Source organism: Balaenoptera acutorostrata, chromosome 15 (genome assembly GCF_949987535.1).
Source record: "Balaenoptera acutorostrata chromosome 15, mBalAcu1.1, whole genome shotgun sequence".
Classification (NCBI taxonomy): Eukaryota; Metazoa; Chordata; class Mammalia; order Artiodactyla; family Balaenopteridae; genus Balaenoptera; species Balaenoptera acutorostrata.
Genome location: NC_080078.1, coordinates 256,307 through 273,043, shown reverse-complemented (window position 1 = coordinate 273,043; position 16,737 = coordinate 256,307). Strand labels below are relative to the sequence as shown.

The window sequence follows — 16,737 nt, the reverse complement described above, 5'->3', positions numbered from 1 at the left end:
GGCAGCCAGCCGAGTCTGATGCCCACCAAGCATCTTGCGGGAACCCTGGTTGTGTCCAGATGGGGGCCATAAGTAGGGAAGAGAAGGGTGGCGAGTGTCGGGAGGGGGTTCAGGAAGGTTACCCAAGAGGCAGGCAGACAGCTGGGGAAGCCCCTTTTGCTTTCCTCCCCCATTCTCCTTACAACTGTCTGGAATGTGGTTGTGATGGCTGGAGTTCCAGCTGCCATTCTTGACCGTGAAGTGGCGTTCCCCAAGGTGGTGGAGCGAATCACTGAGAGGAGCCTGGCCTCTGGGGGCAGAGTGGGACCGCAGTACCAGGCAGGCTGCTGGCCTCTAGGATTCCTTACTTGGGGACTGTCGTTTTAGGTTTTCTCACATGCAGCCAGCCCCTCTCTCAGTTGGCACGGTGTGGGTGCACGTGTGCACACCCGTGCAGGCTCACCATGGGGCTGTCGGGAGCAACGGGGCAGGTGTTCACGGAAGGCTCCGGAGAGGAGCCCGTGCGCTGAGAAGGTCCCTCCCAGGCAGAAGAGGCGGGACCTCCCTGTGCCCGCTGAGTGTCCGTCCTGCACACACACTGCCGGGTTCTCGGCGCTGGGACCTGTCAGGGAACTGGGAGGCTGACGTGCTGGTGGAGATGACGGAGCAAACATACACCTCCTGTCGACAGTTTCCACGGAGAATGATAGAGCAGAGAGGGGCAGAGGTGGGGGCGGGGGCTGATGTTTTAAAGAAAGCCCTGAGACCCCCCTCCCTGAGACCCCTTTTGTGACGAGGTGGTGTCGAGCAGAGGCCCAGAGCAGGGAGCCCTTGGCTGTCCAGGGGGAGAGTGTTCGGGCAGTAGAAACAGCCAGTGCAAGGGCCCTGGGGTACAGGACTGGCTGGCCTGTTTGTGGACCAGTGAGGAGACAGGATGCTGGGATCCTGTGGTGGGTGGGGCGGGGGCCTGGACTCAGACGCTGAGTGCACCGGGAGCCCCGGCAGGAGTGTGGGCAGAGAAGTGGCAGGAGCCGCCCTGGACCCGGTGATGCCCGGGCACGTGGGGGCCTTCTGGGTGAGAGTGGAGAGAGTCCCAATTCGGGAGGGGTGGAGGGAGGTCCTGGCTGGCCACTCTGGTCTGGGGGTGGTTCGCTTGTGGCCGCAGGTCTCCGGGCAGAGGCCCCTGGGAGCTGAGTGCCCCGTCCTCGCGGAAGTCACACTCCTTGGCTGTCCGTGCTCGCCAGTGGTGACCGCTGGGCCAGGTGCTTTTCTGCTGGTCAGCGGTGGTGCTGGAGGACCTGGGCGGGGGTAGGCTCATTCCTGAGGGCAGCCCCCAGGGGCTGGCGATGGTGTTTGCTCAAAGGCGGCTCCTGTGGGCCTGGGATCCGAGGAGTCCCGATGGCCTGGAGGGAGGTGACCGAGGTGAGCACATTGCTGGGAGACCCCGGGGCTGGACGTGCCGCTGCCAGGTGCCCTTTGGGCCTTGGTTGTCTCCTGAGGACCAGCCTGGGCGATGCAGTTGCTGGGGTGGGGGCTGTGGTTTGGGGTTCTGTGGGGCTCGTCGTCTGTGCACTCGGGGGTCATCCACTGGGGGAGGCCCTGCCCTGCCCTGGGAGGTGAGTCCTCGTGGAATGCGCCTCCCGCTCTTTGGTCTTAAACCTGCCCATTCCTGTTTTCTCCGGGAGAGATTACTGTCTGTTGGGGGAGGGGCCCCAGGCACCCTCCCCCTCCCTGTCTCCTCTGGACGCACCTGGCCCGTTGCATAAGCCATTGTTTCTCCGCCATCGTCCGAGTCGTCCTTGGCTGTGGGATTTTTGTGGCTGGAACAGTACATTCAGGGAAGTTCCCAAACCACCGAGGCAGCTGGCGCTTCCTCTGTTTTAATTCTGGATCCCCGGGCACTAAGAATAGCCGCGGCTGTGCTGGGAGCCTACAGAGCCCCTGCGTCTCGGGAAGAAAATGACAATGTGGCCCACTCGGAAGGGAGTGTCCGTGGACGACGTCCGTTGCTGCATCAGCCCATGGCTTGGGCGGACTCGGATGCGCCCATCGTGCGACGAGCGGACCCTGAGCTGGACACGCACGCGTGGGGGACGCGGGATGGAGGCCGGTAGTGTCTCCAGGGAGAGGACCACCCACCTCTGAATCCCAGAATATCTGACCCGAGAGGTTCCGCTGCTCCACGTGCTACAGACAGACGGACGGACGGATGGAGCTTGGCGAGGCCAGCCACGTGCGCCACCTCTGAGCAGGACGGGGGCTCGACCCCCTCCGGGCCCCCAGGCAGGGGCCAGCGCCCCCGGACTTCATTCTTTCAAGCTTCAGTACCTTTTGTTCACTCTGAATCTTATGTGAGACCCCAAGTGGGGATTGATGAGTGCAAAATCCTGTTGTGGAGTCTGGGCTGGGGTCTCCAGAGCCCCACTTGCCTGGGGGGACCCGAGACCCCCGGAACCAGGTCCTGAGCTGCAGCGCTGAGCTCCCACCCCACCTGCTTGGGCCCCTGGCTCCCATCCATGAAGTGGGGCAGCAGGGGCCTGGGACCCCCTTCTCGTGGGAGCTGGGGCGGGGTGTGTGTGTGTGTGTGTGTGTGTGTGTGCGCTTCATTGAATGGCTGCAGGGCTGGTGGGGATTGAACATGTAAGAGGAAAGGTGTTCGGAGTGGTCGGTCCAGGTCGAAGGGTCATCTTACCCGACGTAGATTCCCCCTCAGCCTGGCGGGTTCGTACCCTCCCCCGAGCTGCGCCCCGAGCGGCCCGGGGGGCAGGCCCGCTGTGAACGCTCTGTACCCAGGGGTGTGTGTGCTATGGCCAGAGCCCTGCTGTCCGCCGGGACCCAGGCCCCCAGCCCGTCCTCGGGGCCGGGTCAGTCCATGCAGGTGGGGCCTGGGGGGCGGTGGGCCTGGATTTCGTGGACATTTTAGGTTCCAGTCTTAGGACAGAATGCTTCCGCGGGACAGCGGGGTGCAGTGAAGGTGCAACAGAAGGAGCCTCACGTTGGGCATCGGGGTTCCGGGCTGGCCTCATGCCTGCGCCAGTGGGTCGGGGCTGGGGGCGGGGCCGTGTCTCCAGCTACAGGCAGCCCCGAAGTGAGGTTCCAGGCCCCGCTGCTGGCGGTGAGGTGGGAGGTCAGGAAGTGCTGCCTTCCCCTCCCTGCCCTGCCCATCCATCCCCATCCATCTGTCCCGGGTCAGGTGAGGGCGCCGGCTGTACTGCCCTGTGGGGGGAGGGGGGAAGGGGCACGTGACGAATGGGCGGCTGCAGGAGGATGTGTGAGGCGTGGCCGGTGCTGGTGGTGGGACGTAGATGGTCTTTCTCCACGGTCTCTGCTCCTCAAAGTCGGCCCGACAGGATCCCAGCACAGGGATGTGGAAACCGAGGCTGCAGGAACCAGGGAGATGGGCGGAGCTGAGCTGGACCAGGCCCCGTCCCCCCCGCCGACCAGCATGGGTCCTCTGCAAGCATCCATGAGGACGAGGGTTCCAGGCCCCGCTGGCTCCTTCCCTCAGTGTGGCCTTGGGCAGGCCCCGTACCTGTGACGGGAGTTGTACGTAGGGCCAGCCTCACCAGGCACAAAGCCCACCTTGGGGTTGCCGGCAGATGTGCTGCAAAGCCCCCCAAGTGGGGGTCCTGGCTCCCCCAAGGTGACGGGCCGGCGCCCCGGACACCTGTGTGATGCATGAACCGACACTGGAGGCTCCCGGCCCTGCCTCCCCGGCCGTCTCATCCCAGGAGGAAAGCTTCCGACGGGAGGCGCCTTGGTCGGCCTTGGAGGCGGGTCTCCTTGCCCGAGGGTCCCGGGCGGCCACCTCCAGCTGTCATCCTGTGGCGGGAGATGGATGGGCCAGTTGTGCCGAGCTTTAATGTCTAGGGTTCCTGGGCAAACACGCTTGCATTCCAGCGGGTGGGCGTAGCTGCTGGGAGGTCAGCGGGAATATAAATTATCTTTCCAAAGAAGCGCCTTTCTCGAGGCCGGTGGGGTCTGAGACGGCTCGGCTCGGGCTGGGGGCTGAGCTGAGCTGAGCATACTGCCACCGCAGGCGTCCAGACCCGCCGCAGGCGGACACACAGGGCTCCAAGGCTCCTAGGCTCTGCCACTGACCGCCTGGACGCCGTGTCCCCTCCACGGCCGCCCGCCGGCGGTGCAGGAGCCCCATCTGCACCCTCTTGGTCCAGTTATGATGTGGTCTTGGGTCCCAGCCCTGTGGGGCTCTTTGCCTGATGGAGGGGCCCTGGGGTGTCTCTGGGCTTCTGTGACGGAGGCAGGGAACCTCCAGGATTCCAGATTCGAGACTCGCAGCCTCTTTAGCGCTGGTCTGGCCCTGAGCCACGGAGAGCCGATGGGGAGTCTGAGGCTGGGTCGGGGGGCGGTGCCGAGGTCCTCCCACCATGTCAGCTGATCGACGTCTGCTCGCGTCACTTTCACAGAATCCTGTGGGACAGGAATTAAGATACCCCATTGTCCAGATGGGGAAACTGAGCCTCAGAGAGGGGCAGCTGGCTCGGGGCGTGCGGATACGGAGTGAGGGGTGGGATTTGAACCCGGGGCTTCTGAACCCGCTCGAGGTTCAGGCCTCCTGGCTCCCCCCATCCCGTGGGTCTGGATGAGGCCCAACCTCACGTGCGCGGTTAGGACGGAGACCCCAGAGGGGGAGGTGCGGGGAGTTCTGGGCCGTGAACGGCGGCCGCTGCTCAGGCCCTTGCTTGTTCGAGGGGCTTCCGGGGTCTCCTTTTAGGAGTTCAGAGTCACTTGGGGAATTTGGGAATGTGGAAGGGGTCGGGGCGCGAAGCCCTTCTGAACACCTGCTTCTCTGTGTCTCCCCCTCCCACAGGGCAGCACGCTGAGGAAGCGCAGGATGTACGAGGAGTTTCTCAGCAAGGTCTCCATCCTGGGTGCGTGCCCCCCACCTGGCCGCCCGGGGCTGCGGCCCAGCCGTTTCCACATGCCATGCAAGTTTGGGACACACATGCGTGCTCACACCTGTGCAGTGCGCCCACACACACACATGCACACACATACAGATGCATCGTGTATGCAGGCATGTACGTGCCCACGAACACACACACACACACACACACACACTGTGTCTGCCCTCCATCCATCCGTGCTTTGCGTGTCCGTCTCTCTACCATCAGCGCCATTCTCTCCACGTTGGTCCATTTGGAGCTCGTGACTGTGCCCATCTGTGTTGAGCATCTTTCCTGACCTGTTTGGGTTTTCCTCCATGGGGGTTCTCGTGTGCCCCCCGCTTTTCTCGTCCTGGGATCTGAGAGACACGTCGGCCACATTTCCATTGACTGCCGGGAGTGTCAACAAGGTTCTTTGCAGCAGAAGTTTTTCAACGTTTTGAAGTTGCTTTGACATACACGACAATGACGTATCATTCTGGACCAGCCTGCCCAGTAGAACCTTTGGCAGCGATGCAGGTGTTCCTTATCTGTGTGGAGCACTTGAGAATTTTAATTTTATGTCATTTTAATCAGTTGGAATATGAATCAGTGTGTGTCTAGCAGCTCCCCTTAAGGACAGGGAGGGGGACCCGCTTGGGAAAGTGAGTGACGTCTAAGTGCTAAGGCCCTGGGAACCGTGGGAAATAACCGTCCAGCAGGAGTTCCTGCGGGAACATCACAGCCTTAAAAACCCCAGGCTGGACTTCTGGGTGCAGGTGGTGAGTGAGGCTTAGCCTCCTTTTCTAAGAACCTTTGGAGTGAGAAGGAGAAGAAGCAGGTGCACTTTCATGGGTGCAAAGGCGTCAAGGAGACAAGAATATACAATGGAGAAAAGACAGCCTCTTCAATAAGTGGTGCTGGGAAAGCTGGACGGCTGCATGGAAAAGAATGAAGTTAAAACACTCCCTAACATCACACACAAAAAACCCCTCAAAATGGATTAACGACCTAAATGTAAGACTGGACAGTATAAAACTCCTAGAGGAAAACATAGGCAGGACACTCTTTGACATAAATCACAGCAAGATCTTTTTGGCTCTGTCTCCTAGAGTAATGGAAATAAAAAACAAGAATAAACAAACGGGACCTAATTAAACTTAAAAGCTTTTGCACAGCAAAGGAAACCATAAACAAAACGGAAAGATAACCTACGGACTGGGAGAAAATATTTGGAAGTGATACTACTGACAAGGGATTAATTTCCAAAATATACAAACCACTTATACAGCTCAATATCAAAAAAATAACCCATTCAAAAAATGGACAGAAGACCTAAATAGACATTTCTCCAACGAAGATATACACATGGCCAACAGGCACATGGAAAGATGTTCAACATTGCTAATTATTAGAGAAATGCAAATCAAAACTACAATGAGGTACCACCTCACACTGGTCAGGATGGCCATCATCAAAAAGTCTACAAATAACAAATGCTGGAGAGGGTGTGGAGAAAAGGGAATCCTACACTGTTTTTGGGAATGTAAGTTGGTGCAGCTACTAGGGAAAACGGTATGGAGGTTCCTCGAAAAACTAAAAATAGAGCTACCATATGATCCAGCAATCCCACTCCTGGGCATATATCCAGACAAAACTATGATTCAAAAAGATACATGCACCCCAGTGTTCACAGCAGCACTAGTCACTATAGCCAAGACATGGAAACAACCTAAATGTCCATGGACAGATGAATGGATAAAGAAGATGTGGTGTGGGCTTCCCTGGTGGTGCAGTGGTTGAGAATCCGCCTGCCAATGCAGGGGACACGGGTTTGAGCCCTGGTCTGGGAAGATCCCACATGCCGCGGAGCAACTGGGCCCGTGAGCCACAACTACTGAGCCTGCGTGTCTGGAGCCTGTGCTCCACAACAAGAGAGGCCGTGACAGTGAGAGGCCCACGCACAGCGATGAAGAGTGGCCCCCGCTTGCCACAACTAGAGAAAGCCCTCGCACAGAAGCAAAGACCCAACACAACCATAAATAAATAAATTAATTAATTAAAAAAAAAAGTACTTTAAAAAAAAAAAAAGAAGATGTGGTGTATATATATATACAAAGGAATACTACTCAGCCATAAAAAAGAATGAAATAATGCCATTTGCAGCAACATGGATGGACCTAGAGATTATCCTACTAAGCAAGTAAGTCAGAAAGAAAAATACCATATGGTATCACTTATGTGTGGAATCTAAAAAAATGATGCAAATGAACTTACTTACAAAACAGAAAGAGACTCACAGACATAGAAAACAAACTTATGGTTACCAAAGGGGGTAGCGGGGGTTAGGGTGGGGTGGGATAAATTAGGAGTTTGGGATCAGCAGATACACACCACTGTATATAAAATAGATAAGCCGCAAGGTCCTACTGTACAGCACAGGGAACTATATTCAGTATCTCGTAATAACCTATAAGGGAAAAGAATCTGATAAAGGATATATATATATATATATATATATATATATATATATATATATATATAGAACTGCATCACTTTGCTATACACCTGAAACTATCACAACTGTACTTCAATTAAAAACATGGTTAGGGGGCTTCCCTGGTGGCTCAGCAGTTGAGAAGCTGCCTGCCAATGCAGGGGACACGGGTTCGAGCCCTAGTCTGGGAAGATCCCACATGCCGCGGAGCAGCTGGGCCCGTGAGCCACAACTACTGAGCCTGCCCGTCTGGAGCCTGTGCTCCGCAACAAGAGAGGCCGCGATAGTGAGAGGCCCGCGCACCGCGATGAAGAGTGGCCCCCGCTTGCCGCAACTAGAGAAAGCCCTCGCACAGAAATGAAGACCCAACACAGCCACAAATAAATATAAATAAAATAAAAATTAAGAGCTTTGAGATATAATTTAAAAAAAAATGGTTAATAAAAAAAGAGACATGGACATGGATGGTCATTTCAGCAATTCCTACAATGACAAAGTAGAAACAACCTAAAACCTGTCATCGCAGGAAGGTCCTGGCGCCCGGGTGTTTGTGTGGGGCAGGTTTATACTCCAGTAAAGTGCATGGACTAGGTCTCCGCGTGTCAACACGTGTCAACACGGATCTCAGACACAGAAGATGGCACGGATGAAGGTGCGTCTCTGCACAATTTTGGCAGCGCTGGGTCGTGTTTACGAAGCTGTCTTACAGTAAAGGTGTAAGACCACCTATGGGGAGGAAACTCACCAAACCCTTTAAGATTTAAAAAAAAACCCCACCAAATCCTTAATAGTCACAGCCTGTGCGGAAGGAGGGAGAACTCAAATCGAGACAAAGGGTTTCATCGGTAACATGACGTGTCTGCAAGGAATAGCTCTGAGGCAAACATGACCAAGTAGTCCCGTGATTTCATTCAGGACAGATGCTGGTTGTGTTGTTCATTCTACTTTTCTGATTATTTTTTTTCCAAATTACAGAAAGAAGGACACGAGTGCTTGGAGCTAGTGACATGGGGGTGGTGTGAGGGGGTGGGGGGAAGGGGGGGCGGCCGGGCAATGGTGGGGTCCGGTCCCCCGGCAGAGGACACGGCGCAGGCCTGGGGGACGGATGTGGAGGTGCACCTGCTGCAGGCTGGCTGCCCAGCCGGCGTGCCCCTCCCGGCCCCTCCTGCTCCAGGGCGGTAGTAGAGGTGGCTCAGGGGGCCTGCCCTGACCCTATTTCAAGGAGAAAAAGCAGGCTTCAGGCCTCCAGGCAGGAAAAGGGGGTCTCCTGGGAGGGGAGCCGGGGTCAGGCTCAGAGCTGGGCGACAGCGGCCGTGAGGCAGGGCCCGAGGGTCCGCGTTCTCCCGAAGCGTCGGCCCCGAGGCCAGTCCCTTCCGGGTGGGTGTGCCTGCCCCTTGGCTGCTGCTGACTGAGGGCTGCCTTCTGTGTCTCTTCTGTGGTGTGTCCGCCACTCTCCCTGGCAGCGTTGAGACCCCCCTCCAGAAGGGCAGCGTTGGGAGTGGCCCCACCCGGCCAGTCACCGTTTTCCCACCTGAGCTGACCGTCCACACCTGGGACCCAGGGATCTGAACGCAGTAAAAATGCCCCCAAAGCTTCCGCTTCAGAAATCGGGGCCAAGGAATCGCCCCGATCTCCGTCTCTTCCAGCAGTTCTCTCCCGGGATTTACGCTGCTGAGGGTGGGAGCTCTGACTCTCCTACCTCGGGACTGGGGTTCCAGGTCTCAAATGCAATAGAAAAACCCACCGCTCAAACAGGAGGAAGAGAACTTCCTAAGCCCAAGGCTGTGAAATCAAACGCCTCTCATCACCCTGGAGGGAAACGAAGCAGCAGTCACACGTTTACCGGCGCCGGCTTCCGCCTCGGCACCAACCGTGACCCTCCAAAGTCACCTGCAGCTTCTTCACGAGGTGGCCATGCCGGCCTCCTGAGGGTGCCCGGGGTCTGGATCACAGGGCAGCTCCCGTCCGGTATGGAGGCTGCTGGACCAGCGTGCTGGCAGCGGCTCCAGAATCTGCTCCAGCCCCGGGGTTGGTCAAAAGCGTGTCCTTTTCGACATGTGGCCCTGGCAGGAGTTTTCAAGCAGAGAAATCCCCCTCCTAATCGAGATCTAAAATAAATGCTTTGCTTTGTATTTTTAGCGGCTGACCTACATAAGTGCAGCTGATAAGTGTAGGCCAGAAAAGTTTCTTTGGCCAAAAAAGAAACAGTTAATCAGGCAATCATTAATTTGTTATAAAAGGAGCATGCTATTATTTTTTTCCTTCCTGAGGGCTAGGGGTGGAAAATGACGGGGAAGGGAAGGCGTGAGAAAGGGTGGAAAGATATACAGAATTTGCAAGTATCAAAGTAAGCTTGCCGTTGGAATGAAGTATTTTGACCTAAAATAATGGAAGGTATACTACAGCGCTATCACAACGTAAAGACAGTTGTATGCTCTTTGAATGGCGCTGAATGGTGCCTCTGAATTATTTAAACCCCTTAGTAGCCCTAGTGCTGAGCTGTGATTATACTGTTTGCAGAAATACAGGCAGCTCTGTTCTCTTGAAGATAACAAAGGCATTTCATCCTGGGTTGACTTGGACTCAACGTCCAGTGCCTGTCATTTATGTTAAGCCTGTGATGTAGGTTAGAATCGCTCCCAGTTCTGAATCCCGTCCACCTGCTGAGCCGTGTACACCCTGGGCCCAACTCACTTGTGAAAATACCCGGGCCTCCTGCACAGAAATTTGCTTTCTGTTTTGTTCATCCTGTGCTGTAGCAAAGCCTCATCACCCTGGGGCTGGCCATGTGGGTGTTTTCTTAGATTGTCTGGGGTGGGGAGCTGACCCCCCGACCCTCCCTGGCCCCCCGTGACACCCCCCCCCCCCCGTGTCCCCTGCTGCAGAGTCCCTGGAGAAGTGGGAACGTCTGACTGTGGCTGACGCCCTGGAGCCCGTCCAGTTTGAGGACGGAGAGAAGATCGTGGTCCAGGGGGAGCCTGGGGACGACTTCTTCATCATCACGGAGGTGAGTCCGGCTTGGGCATGGGGAGGGCTCTGCACGGTCCCCAGCCGAGGAGGGCCGCCCGGGAGTCGGGGACGCCCAGTCTGTACGTGCCCCTCCCCTGGGGACCAGCCGTCCCTGATCCCAGCGCTCCGTTCCCCCACCGCCTTCATCCTGCGTGCGGACAGGGCCCCCACTGGGTATCCTCGCCCTTGAGAATTGCGGGGTCTCCTCTGAGGAAGTGGGTCGGGTCCCCGAGCCCACACGCGTGCAGACACTGCACGGACTGAGCACGCCAGGTGTGCAGATGAATGTGGGGATCCGGACACGGCCGGGGTGTGGGGGGCGCCCTGAGCCGGAACCCGGCGTGACGAGTGCCTCCTCTTGGGGGAGATGTGTGAATTGAGGGCACGTGGGATCTCTCTGTGCTTCTTCTTACAACTGCGTGTGAATGTCAGTGGTCTCCAGTTGAAAGTTTAATTTGGAAGATTGGCACCAGATTTTTCCACCTGGACCCGCGTGAGTCACTGTTCCCTCCTCCATCCCCCACCACCGCGACAGCTGGCTCTGGGTCGTAATCCGAGGCCGCCACGCTCAGCCTGTCACTGATGGGGGCGAGCAGCTGCGTGACCGGTGTGTCTCCCCCCAGCCTGGGGCTGCGCCTAGGCTATGGTCCCCGGGGCCGCCTCGCCATGGGACCCTCCCCATGACACAGACCCAAAACTATGTGAGTTTGGCTCACTTCCTACTTCCCTGGCCCTCCTGGCGGGAAGAATTTATGTCGCCTGCCGGGGAAAGCACATGCTCCAGCTGCACGTTTTGCCGTCGGAGAACAGGAGCCTTCAGCGCGGCAGAGGCTGGGGCGGCTCGAGTCTGAAACCCCGCTCTGGTCGCGGCCGCGGCCGCAGAGAGGGTCGCTGTGCCGTCCAGAGAGAGTGGGGCCAGCCTTGGGGTTGGTGCAGAGAAAGGAAGTGACGAAGGCTCAACCCCTGGTGACATTTGGCCGACATCGCCGGACTTGGAGCCGCTTTCTTGGTGTAAAACAACAGAAGCGACTTCCCAGGCTGCTGCTGTCGGCGGGGATGCCCCGGGTCCCGCTGGCTGGCGCCTGCCCACCTCTGCGCCTCAGTCCACAAACGGAGTCCCGCCCTGTGACCCGCGAGGTCCGCGGGGACTTTATCTGGGCTCCCGCAGCAGCCCCTCCTAGGAGGGCGTGCCTGCGGTTCTTCCCGCCACCTGCCTGCTGATCACGCAGGAAAGGTCTGGAAGGCTGTGGGGTCAGCAGGAGAACCACCTCGGGAGGGTCTTGATGGAGCCAGCACAGAGCTTTACAGTGTGCATTTGGGACCTTGGTCACCTCCCGGTCCACGTCTCGGCACTGAGCCTGGGGCGGGAGGGCCCTTGGGGTTGCAGCTGAACGATGGGCGTGGTTCCCACCTGAGCCCCAGGGCTGGGGCTGCTTCTGCAGGAACCCCGCGGGGGGATCCTCCCACAGGCAGCATTCCTGTCCTGGGGTGGGTGACTCACTCAACAGTGTTTCTTGAAAGGAAGGGAAAAACCACAGACAGAACAAATGATGATGCCTGCCAGCCAGGTCTCCCCTCCGTAGACCTGAGAGGCCGCAACCCTGCGTTTCAGCTCCCGCCCCGGCCGTGACCTCAGAGAGGTCATCCCAAAGCCTCACGCCTGCTCCCCCCAGAAGTGAGCCCTTGGGGTGAAAGTTACGGCTTGACTCAGAACATCTCCGGGGCTTTTCTCTCAGGACTTTGAGGGAACTGTGGCCCCTCGAGGTCTGTGTTTTTTATCTCAGATCATCCTGCAAAGACAGCCAGCGTCTGGCTCATGGTTTCTGGAAGACGTTCCGGCAGAGAGGTGCTCACGCCCTCCAAGTGCAGCTAAGCCTGCCGTCGGACGCAGGGGGTGTTGGGCTTTGCACTGGCCTGCACCGTGTTTTTTTAAAAAAATGTTTGAATTAATTGTCACTATTTAAAAATCAGGGGACTTCCCTGGTGGCACAGTGGTTAAGAATCCGCCTGCCGAGACGCAGACCTACTAGAGAATGCACTTGAGGACACGGGGAGGGGGAAGGGTAAGCTGGGACGAAGCGAGAGAGTGGCATGGACATATATACACTACCAAATGTAAAATAGATAGCTAGTGAGAAGCAGCCGCACAGCACAGGGAGATCAGCTCGGTGCTTTGTGACCACCTAGAGGGGTGGGATAGGGAGGGTGGGAGGGAGACGCAAGAGGGAGGGGATATGGGGATATATGTGTACGTATAGCTGATTCACTTTGTTATAAAACAGAAACTAACACACCATTGTAAAGCAGTTATACTCCAATAAAGATGCTAAAAAAAAAAAAAAAAGAAAAAAAGAATCCACCTGCCAATGCAGGGGACACGGGTTTGAGCTCTAGTCCGGGAAGATCCCACATGCCGCGGAGCAATGAAGCCCGTGCACCACAACTACTGAGCCTGCACTCTAGAGCCGGCGAGCCACAACTACTGAAGCCCATGCGCCACAACTACTGAAGCCCTCACGCCTAGAGCCCGTGCTCCACGACAAGAGAAGCCACCGCAATGAGAAGCCCACGCACCGCAACGAAGAGTAGCCCCTGCTCGCTGCAACTAGAGAAAGCCCGTGCCCAGCAACAAAGACCCAACACAGCCAAAAAATAAATAAAATAAAATAAAATAAAACAAAAATCAGGTATTTTACATGAAAACCTGGATCTCTTCTTCTTGAACATCTGGATCTGGCCACTTTGGATCTGCATCCCTGCCTGGCTGCAGCCGGCTGGACCCAAGAGGCGGCTGCCCCAGGTGTGACATGCTCGCCACTTTGCCCCAGACCTCACCCTGCCCCCTTGCCTCACTGGCAGGCTCTGCACACACTTGCAGGCCGTTGAGTTTGCAGCCTCGGTTTTGATGGTTTTGAGGCCAAGGGAATGAGCAGCTCTGGCCGACACAGATAGTCGTCCGTTATTCTCTGGGGCCAAGGCCACGGGTAGAAAAGTTGTGAAGCCGTGTGAAAGATGGGGGTCAGCGGGGGCTCTTCACAGAGCTCACAGGGACTGTGACAGTGGGAGCTTCGAGTGTGACCCCGCGGCTGTGCAGTCTGACTCACCCGTGAGGTCCTTCCCCAAGCACACGCAGACAGCAGGCAGTGGGTCCCAGACGCGGCCGTGTCTTGCCCCTGCATCCCTGCTCTGGACCCGCCCTTTTGCTCCGGGAGTGCTGGGCCCTCACTGTGGGCGTGAGCGTGCGTGTGCACGCATGTGTGTGAATGTGCACACGTGCACGTGTGTGTCCGAGCATCCTGCACTTCTCTAGAGCAGCGTGAGTGGTGTGCGCACTGCTTCCTGTGTTTCCTGCGTGTCCCTACCTCCTCGCCCTTCCACTGACACCCTTTGGGCCGGGGGTGTCTGTCTGCATCGTCTCTGCTGCTCTGGGGCTGGACGTTGCTCTGGCTCATCCATTAAAGGCCGTCAGAGCCGAGTTCCGTGATCGTCTTCGAGGGCGAACCTAGCGCCACGACTGTGTGGTTTGTGTTACGGGCAGCGTGTTCCTTGTAGATTCACCAGGAGATGGTGATGGGTGGGGTGGGGACCCTCTCCAGGGGCTCCTGACGTCTTCTGCCACAAAAGTTGTCCGAGGAGGGCCTTGGGAGAGCGATTCGGGGACGGGGACACTGCTGGTTCTGTTGAGGGAGTTCGTCTTTGTGGCCGAGTGTCCCCCGACCGCTGACCGAGGGGGTGGCGGTGGGGGCAGAGTCACAGTAACAGCGATGGTACGGGCCCCGGAGTGTAACCCAGCCCCCTTGGAAGGTATGGTTTTCACAACATCGTAAAATGTATTCGAAGTGGTTTCCTAGGCAACTTGGATTCTTTTCCCTTTTCCTCTGTGGTCCACCAAGTTGGGTAAGTCACGGTGGTGCCTGAGGGTTCACAGGCATCCCACGCTCAGAACTGAGATGCAGCCTCAGAGACTTCTGCAGCCTCAAGCCATTGTCTCCCACGGGGCCAGAAGTGGTCACCGGCCGCACCTGAAAGGGTGTGATGTCCGCCCCGCAGCCCTGTTCTCTCCCAGGACTACCAAGGTGTGAGCCAACGTGGCCTTTAGAGGACTTGGCGGGAAGATCTGAGCAGATTCCCTCGAACAGGCTGCTTGCACTTGGATATGTTTCAGCACATCGTCCGCCCCGTGTTCTCGTGACACCCACGAAGCTGACGGCCGGACAGGAAAGGACGTTTCCGCTGCGGATACGCCGGGAAGGGCCCCAGGCCCTGGGACCCGCTGTGAGGGCTGATTTCGTGGGTCGACCTGGCCAGGCCTCAGGACCCAGATGTTCGGTCCAACGTGGGTCTCCAGGTGTTTCTGTGAAGGTGCTTCTCGAATGCGGTTGACACCGATGTCAGTTGACCTTGGGTGGAGCCCCTGACCTCTGTGGTGAGCGTGGGCCTGGTCCAGTCAGTTGAAGGCCTCCTTAAGAGGAAGAGGACCGAGGTCCCCCAGGAAGAGGGATTCCCCGCAGCTGGCCTTGGCCTCTGGACTGAGTCCCAGCACCCACTCTTCCCTGCCGGCCTGCCTGCAGAGTTTGCACGCCAGCCCCACAGTCGTGCGAGCAGATTCCCTAACGTAAATCTTTCTCCAAGTGCACAGGCCATTGGTCTTCTTTCTCCGGAGAGCCCTGACCAGTACCACTGCCTTCTGACTCTTCCAGAACAGTCAGGCCTCTGCTCAGGTGGGTGTAGGGGCCCGGCTGCTCCGAGGCCCCAGAGCTGCAGCGGGCAGGGCCCAGGGCTCCTGCCGTTCGTGCTGGCTCTGCGAGCGGAGCGGGGCGGGGCTGCGGGACCCTGGCTGGCGTCTTCCCGTGGCTGGCAGGCCTGGTGCTGCCCTTTCTCTTTGTGGAAGCAACACCTGCGGGGGCCATGCTGGCCTTGGGGCCAGGCCCCCGGCTCCCTGCATGTGGACTGGCCGAGTCCCGCTCCTCCCCTGTGGACCGCAGGCCGTGCCAAGGCCTCATCTAGGGGAGCAGGAGCGCGGGCTCCCCCGGGCCCCCGCCCTTGGCTGGGCCTCAGTCCACCCCTCTGCTCTCCTGGGTGGATGCGGGTGAGCACAGCCTGGGGCCGGTGACAGGCTGCTCTGGGAGCTGTTTCCCCAGGTGTGGAGGCTGGCAGAGACCCGCACCTGCACAGACGTGAGAAGCGGCTCCTGCAGGCGCCTGATGAGTCCTTAACAGCACGTGCTGGCCTCTGGGAGCTAGGCGGGGCTGGCAGAGCGGGGCTCGCGTGACCCCAGGGTCTCCGTGCCAAGCCACCTGTCAGGGGGCTCCTTGGCTCTGAGCTCTGTGTGCTCACACCAGCTGTCTCTGAAGCTGTGGGCACTGCCAGCCCCTCGGACACCTGGCCCCCAAAGCTCCTGGAGCATGTTCTCAGCCGACCAGGGCAGGCCTGTGGTTGTCAACCTGGGGCCTCACGGACGTGAGAGCAGAAAGCACCAGTGGGTCTTCCCAGGGGCCCAAGCATCCCTGGCCCCTCAGGACTCAACCTGCCGCAGCCCGGGGGGTTGTAGGTGCCCTGGCTGTTCCCGGGACCTCTTTAATTACCGAGGCCTGAAATGCCCGGTAGCCCGAGGAGCTCTCGGCCGCCCGCGGTGGGACCTGCGGGCGTTCCCGGCTGCGTCTGGCAGGACAGACCCTGGTGGGCCTCCCCCAGGGAGAGAGGGCATGTGGGGCTGGCAGGGAGGGGCCAGACGCGTCGAGCACGTGCCAAGTCCTGTGAGGCTTGCAGACTCAGGTTACTCACCTGGACCTCCTCTCCCTCCAGGAAGACCCTGGGAAGAGGATGTGGGCGGGGCCAGGCCTGGGTCTCAGGTCCCCTCTGCTGCAACCCTCCCCGTGGCCAGATTCCACGCCTGGCAGAACCTCCGGGGCCTGGGGGCAGCTGGACAGGAGCGGGTTCCCTCCCCGCCGGCTCCCAGGCAAGCTGCACAGCTGGAGGCATTGCCATGGAAACGTTGAGATTGGATATACCTCCTCTGTTTGGAAAGCACTTTTATGAATGTCCACGATGCTGAAGCAACTGCTAGGCAGCCCCTTTCGGAGCTGCCGTTGGCCGGGGGCTTTGCTAGCCGATCCCAGTGCCTGCTGCTCCCCCCTCGCGTCTGAAGCGTGTCCCGAGTTCGCCGTTGTCTCGGGAACTTCTAGGGAGACCGCTGCAGGCCACAGTGCACGGATCCAAGGTCACAGCCATCTGTGACTCAGCCCGTCCGTGCCCCCACTGTGCGCCAGGCCGAGGCTCAGTGTACTGGGGGAGGGGGGTGGGGGGCGATGGCTGCCGCCCCACATGGAGAAGGGAAGGCCAGGGAGGTGGAGCAGTGACCCTGGG

General features: G+C 58.4%; 1 protein-coding gene across 3 annotated transcripts in view; it reads left to right on the top strand.

Annotated features, from left to right (window-relative positions):
- The window catches only part of PRKAR1B (protein kinase cAMP-dependent type I regulatory subunit beta), an 86,338-nt gene that overhangs the window by 62,454 nt on the left and 7,147 nt on the right, over window positions 1–16,737 (top strand). For 2 of the 3 annotated variants that reach the window (XM_057528309.1, XM_057528308.1), the window contains exons 8-9: window positions 4,811–4,871; window positions 10,248–10,369. In XM_057528309.1, the coding sequence (XP_057384292.1) occupies window positions 4,811–4,871; window positions 10,248–10,369 (183 nt within the window). Of the gene's footprint in view, window positions 1–4,810; window positions 4,872–10,247; window positions 10,370–14,536; window positions 14,734–16,737 lie in introns of those variants that run through there. The other variant, XM_057528310.1, reaches the window with a different exon arrangement.